This window comes from Mustela nigripes, chromosome 12 (assembly GCF_022355385.1).
Source record: "Mustela nigripes isolate SB6536 chromosome 12, MUSNIG.SB6536, whole genome shotgun sequence".
NCBI lineage: Eukaryota > Metazoa > Chordata > Mammalia > Carnivora > Mustelidae > Mustela > Mustela nigripes.
In genome coordinates this window covers 77,887,149-77,893,385 of record NC_081568.1, presented here as the reverse complement: position 1 = coordinate 77,893,385, position 6,237 = coordinate 77,887,149, and the positions used below count along the sequence as shown (strand labels likewise).

The 6,237-nt window shown below is 37.8% G+C and overlaps 1 protein-coding gene across 1 annotated transcript in view; it reads right to left on the bottom strand.

The window, feature by feature from the left end:
- Positions 1 to 6,237, bottom strand: part of LOC132027555 (protocadherin gamma-B5-like) — a 14,251-nt gene that overhangs the window by 3,540 nt on the left and 4,474 nt on the right. The window contains exons 2-4 of the mRNA XM_059416358.1: positions 3,587 to 3,702; positions 3,433 to 3,531; positions 8 to 1,198 (exon numbers count right to left, since the gene is read on the bottom strand). Coding sequence (XP_059272341.1) covers positions 8 to 1,198; positions 3,433 to 3,531; positions 3,587 to 3,702 — 1,406 coding nt within the window. The remainder of the gene's footprint in view (positions 1 to 7; positions 1,199 to 3,432; positions 3,532 to 3,586; positions 3,703 to 6,237) is intronic.

Genomic DNA, 6,237 nt, shown 5'->3' with positions numbered 1-6,237 from the left:
TTTCAGCCTGGGGGTCCCCAGGTCGGTGACGGTGATGGTGATGTTGTATTCGGCCTGGATCTCTCTGTCCAGTGGTCTCTCCGTAACTAGTGTGTAGAAGTTCTTGAACGTAGGTTTCAGGAGAAAGGGGAGATTGTTCTGGATGGAGCAAACCACCCTACCGTTGTCCCCCGAGTCTGGATCAGAAACACTGAAAACAGCCACTATGGTCTCTGGTGAGTTTTCTGGGGTAGAGCTTGAGAGCGTCGACATGGTAAGTTCAGGGGCATTGTCATTCATATCCACAACCTCTATAGCTACAGTACACTTTCCTGAAAGCCCCCCGCCATCTGTGCCTGCAATTTCCACAGTATAGTATCGAGTTGCCTCGAAATCCAATGCCTTTTTCAAACGAATTTCTCCTGTAATTTCATCTATTACAAATGGTTGAGTAACTTCATCGCCTTGGAAGAGAGTGTAGACTACATTCCCATATGTTCCTGCATCTAAATCTTGGGCAGAGACAGCGACAACCAAGGAGTTTAGGGGGCTGTTTTCGGGGACCTGTACCTCATAGAGCGATTGTAAAAACTGAGGGGCATTATCATTGATGTCCACGACTTCAATACGGACTGCAGTGGTCCCGGACCTGGGCGGAGTCCCACCATCCAGCGCTGTGAGAGTTAAACTGAGCTCAGACTGCTCCTCCCGATCCAGGGATTTGTCCAGCACGAGCTCTGGGTATTTTCGGCCATCTCCGCGATTACGAGTGACAACGTGAAAATGGGAGTTGGGGCTGATTGTGTAGTTCTGCACAGTGTTGATACCTATGTCCAAGTCCTGAGCTATTTTCAAAGGAAATATGGTCCCTGGTTGAACACTTTCCGGGATTTTTAGGAGCATTTCCTTGTCTAGGAATTCTGGGGAATGGTCATTTATATCTGTAAGCTGCAGCTCAGCCTGAAAAAACTGCACTGGGTTTTCCAGTAATAACTGGAAATAGAGTATACACGGATCTGTCACCCCACACAGCACCTCCCGGTCTAGTTTTTCATACAGCAGCAAATTCCCGGTTTCTATATCCAGCTGCAAGACCTGTTTGTTTCCTTTGTAATGGATTCGCGCACCCCGAGTAGCTAGCTCCCCAACCCTGAGCCCCAGGTCTTTTGCCAAGTTGGCCACAAAGGAGCCACTTTCTGTTTCTTCTGGCATGGAATACCTAACTGCATCAGAACCAGACTCCCACAAAAGCAACAATATAGCAAGAAAGATAACTTGCCTTTTCTGTGGCGTTTTTGCTAGCGCAATCTCCATTGTTCAGATCCAATTCAAGAAGGTGCAGTTTCTTCAGCTCTGTATACAGTCAACCCAGATGATTTGGTTGAATAATCTCGATTTATTTACTTCTGACTTGCCCTAGAATAATGTCCTCTCTGAAAATATCTGCCCCTAGATCTTACTAAAATGCTTCCTTCTTTTAGGAAGCACTCATTGTTCTGATTCCCAGCTTAATGGCGTCCGGGATATCCACAGAGCCTTTCATTCATAGCGCTAGCCTGCAGCGCCACCAGGCGTCCTTATTTACTATAGCTATAGTATTTGCCATTTCATTCCAAATTATAACTGGTATACTATCAAAGCCCTTTTAAGTCCTTTTAAGTGCGCCAAATGGTATCTCCAGTTCTCAGGTATTGGAAATTTTTTAAAAGATTTATTCATTTATTTCACACACACACACACACACACACACACACACACACACACACCACAAAGTAGGCAGAGAGGCAGAAAGAGAGAGGGGGAAGCAGGCTCCGCGTGGAGCAGAGAGCCTGATACGGCCCGGATCCTAGGACCGGGAGATCATGACTGGAGCCGAAGGAAGAGGCTAAACCCACTGAGCCACCCAGGTGCCTCAGGTATTGGAAATTCTAAAGAAACATTTGTTAACACTCAGTGCAATAGTACTTTTCAGAATAAACTAAATGACATATTAGTGTTCTTCATAAAATACATTTTAAGAAACTTTCTCTTGCTGTGTTTCTTATTTGATTACATTCAAGAAATAAGTGATAACTGATGTTTAGAAAAGTACAATTTTACAGAAGTTGTTTTTATTTTGAAATATATCAGAAAGGGTACAAGTGATAAGTGTACAACTCAATACATTTTTCAGGAAGTGAACACACTCCTATAAGTAGAAACTAAACTAAAACTAAAATGTTACCAAACCCCTAGAAGCTCCTTTTTCTCTTTGCTTGGTCATTACTCTCTCCCCTAAAGGTGAGCACGCTTCTATTATCATAGATTTCCCCCCTTTTTTGAACTTTTATACAAATACTTATGTAGTATTTCTCTTTTATTTTTGGCTTCTTTTACTCAGCATTATATTTTAAAAATCCATCTGTTATATATTGTCCTAATTTCTCAGTGCTCTATATTTTTCTATTGTTTGGACTACTATTCACCTGCTTTCCAGCTGATGCACATTGGGGTTTTCCAGTTTGGGGATATTTTGGTTAGTGCTGCTACCAACATTCTTGTACATGTCTTTTTGTGTCTATGTGAGCATTTATGTTGACTATATTCCCAGAAGGTAGACTTCTGTGTGTGAAGATGTGCACATATATTTAGCTTTAATAGATTTTGCAAAAAGTTTACAAATGTGGTTTTACTGAAACCAGCAAAAAATGACAGTTCTAGTTGCTCCATGTCCTTGTCAACATTTAATACTGTCTTTTAATTTTAACCACTCTGATGAGTGTGTAATGGTACCATACTGTAACTTTAATTAGCATCTCCCTGATTAGTCAACTTGAGCACTTTTTTCACATGTTTAATGGCCATTAAGGTACATTCTTGTGAAGTACTTGTCTTTTGTCTCTTTCTATTTATGGCATTTGCCTTTTTTCTTATCAATCATTAGAAGTTCCTTATATATTCTGAGTGTAAGTACTTTTTCAGAAGTATGTATTGCAAATATCTTGTCCCATTCTATGGTTTGTTTTTCAGCTCCTTGTGCTATCTTTGATGAACAAAACTTCTATTAGTCTAATTTAACAATATTTTTCATTTATGGTTAGGACTTGTGTTCCCTTTAAACTTTTGCATATATCCCAAGATCATGAAAATATTCTTGTATATTTTTTAAAATCAACTGCTTTATTTTTCACATTTAGAGAAATAATCTTCCTGAATTTGATTTTTTTCATATAAATGAGATTAGGGTTACATATTTTTTTCAGAAAAATAGCCAAATGGCTTTGCACTATCTATTGAAAAGAAGATCTATTCCCTACTGTCTCTGAAGTGTCATTTTGTTATAAATCAGGTGACCATAGGTCTGTTCAAGACTCTTTCCATTTTTCTCTTCATTTGTCCTGCAATACCATATTATCTTAATAACTGTATCTTTATAATAAGGTTATTATCTGAAAGGTAAATCTTCCACTTTACGAATACTCCACATCTGTGATCCTCTCCAGCCAGAAGTTCTTTGAAACAATGTCGGCCTTGGATGGGGGACGGAGGATGGGGTCATCTGGCTCACACATCCTGCGAATGGCCCCACAGTGTAGGTTTTAAACTGGCTGTTGAACCTGCCAGTCACCTTCTCAACCTGGCCTCATCCATCTGCGTAAACACGTGGTCCTTGGCACCCATGATGCAGTTGCTGGCGGAGCATTTCCACCGTACACACAGGTCCACAAACTTGCCGGCGTCGTTCTGCACGTTGAGAGCAGGCCAGTTGCCACCGCCAGGGGAATGAGCACAGAAAGAAGTCCTCCACTTTTTCTTCAGGTTGGTTTTGGTTCTTATTGTCCCTTTGTATTTCTATATAAACTTTAGATTTGGCTTGTCAATTTTCACAAAGAAATCTTCAGAAATTTTGCTTAGGATTTTATGCCATCTATAGATTGCTTAAGGAGAATTGACATATTACCAACATGAGTCTTCCAATTATTGAAAATTATATATCCCTCTACTTTAGATCTTTAACTTTTCTCAATGTTTTATAGCTTTTCAGTATATAAGTCTTTCGTTGTTAGATTTGTTTCTAGATATTTGGTATTTTTAAGCTATTGTAAATGATACTCAAAATCTTAAATTTTATGATCTTTTGTTATCAGAAATACAACTTATATTTGTATGCTACCTTATATCCAGAGGAATTGCCAACTTAATTTATTAATCCTAATCATCAATAGATTCTTTGTGACTTTTTATATATACAATCATGTCATTCCAAAAAAAGACATTCTGAATATTTCTCCCCTTTCAATCATTGTGCCTTTTATTATTTCTTGCCTCATTCCACTGGTAAGGACCTATGGTATAATACTGAAGTGAAATAGTAAGGGCGGGCATCCTTGTCTCATTCTTCTTTTTTTAAGATTTTATTTGACAGACAGTGATCACAAGTAGAGAGGCAGGCAGAGGGCGAGGGAGAAGCAGGCTCCCTGCTGAGCAGAGAGCTGGATGTAGGGCTTGATCCCAGGACCCTGAGATCATGATCTGAGCCAAAGGCAGAGGCTTAACCCACTGAGCCACCCAGACGCCCTTCCTTGTCTCATTCTTGATAACTAAGGGAAACTCCAATAATTTACCATTAAAGATAATTTTTCCTCTAGGTTTTAAAGTACAGTGTGAATGCTCCCTTCTATTTTCAGTTTGCTAAATACTTTACCATGAATGTGTGCTGAATTTTATCAAAGGACTTTTTCTGTATTCACTGAGATAATCATATTTTTCTTCATCTGTTCATGTGACTAATTATATTAATTTTCAAATATTAAATTGGATTTGCATCCTTAAAATAACATTTTTCTCATAATTATTTCCCTTTCATATATTTCAGAATTTTATTGCTGATATTTTTAAAAATTTTTTTTAAATTAATTTATTTTCACCATAACAGTATTCATTATTTTTTCACCACACCCAGTGCTCCATGCAATCCGTGCCCTCTATAATACCCACCACCTTGTACCCCAACTTCCCACCCCCCTGCCACTTCAAACCCCTCAGATTTTCAGAGTCCATAGTCTCTCATGATTCATCTTCCCTTCCAATTTACCCCAACCCCCTTCTCCTAACACCCCTTATCCTCCATGATATTTGTTATGCTCCACAAAGAAGTGAAACTATATGATAATTGACTCTCTCTGCTTGACTTATTTGCTGATATTTTGTTTAGAATTTTCCTATCTATATTTATAAATGAGATTGGCCTCTGCTTTTCCTCTCTTATATGTCTTATTCAGGTTTGGATGTCATACCCCTTGAATTTATGCTAGCACCCAAATGCTCTGAGGAACATTTCCAGAATCCTCTGAAAGAGTCTACAAAAACTCGTGCTAGTTTTTCCATAAGTATTTTGGAAGAATTCACTAATGTGAATTGGAGTGTCAAGGTTTCCTTAATAACAAGTTTAATTTACTTAATGGATATGCCTAATCAGTTTTTATATTTCATCTTTTTTCATTTTTAGTATATTGTTTTTTCAAAGATGCTTTCCATTTTATATAAATTGTCAAATTTATTGGCATAAAGTTATTCATAATATCCCTTTTTATTTTTTTAATGTCTGTGGGACTGGTAGTGATGTTCCTTTTTCATTCCTGATATTGGTAGTTAGTATTTTTTCCCTTCTCGATTAGTTTTACCCAGAGGTCTTGAAATTTATTTATTTATTTATTTATTTATTTATTTTTGAGAGAGAGGGAGGAGGAGAGAGCGAAGGGGCAGAGGGAGAAAGAGAGAAAGAATCTGAAGCAGACTTGAGGCTGAGCACAATGATCCCAAGATCATGACTTGAGCTAAAACCAAGAGTTCGACTTAACCGACTGAGCCACCCAGGTGCTCTGTAACCGTTTTTAATTGTGTTAATCAGTATAAAGAGTCAACTTTCAAGTTTATTGATTTTGTTTTATTTGTCATCTATTTATGTTTATAAATGCTCTCTTCCTCCTTTATTTGTATTTGATTTGTTCTTTTTCTAGCTTCTTCAGAGGAAATCTTGGATTAGTGATTTTTAACCTTTCTTTTCTAACTTGTGCATTTAAAGGTTTTAAATTTCTAAATCCTCTTCTGATGTAGCAAATCTTTATTTTTACCTAGTTCAAAATATATGGAAATGTTTGCTATGATATCTTCTTTGACCCATGGATTATATTATCTACTTTTTTTTAAATTTTATTTATTTATTTGACAGAGAGAAATCACAAGTAGATGGAGAGGCAGGCAGAGAGAGAGAGAGAG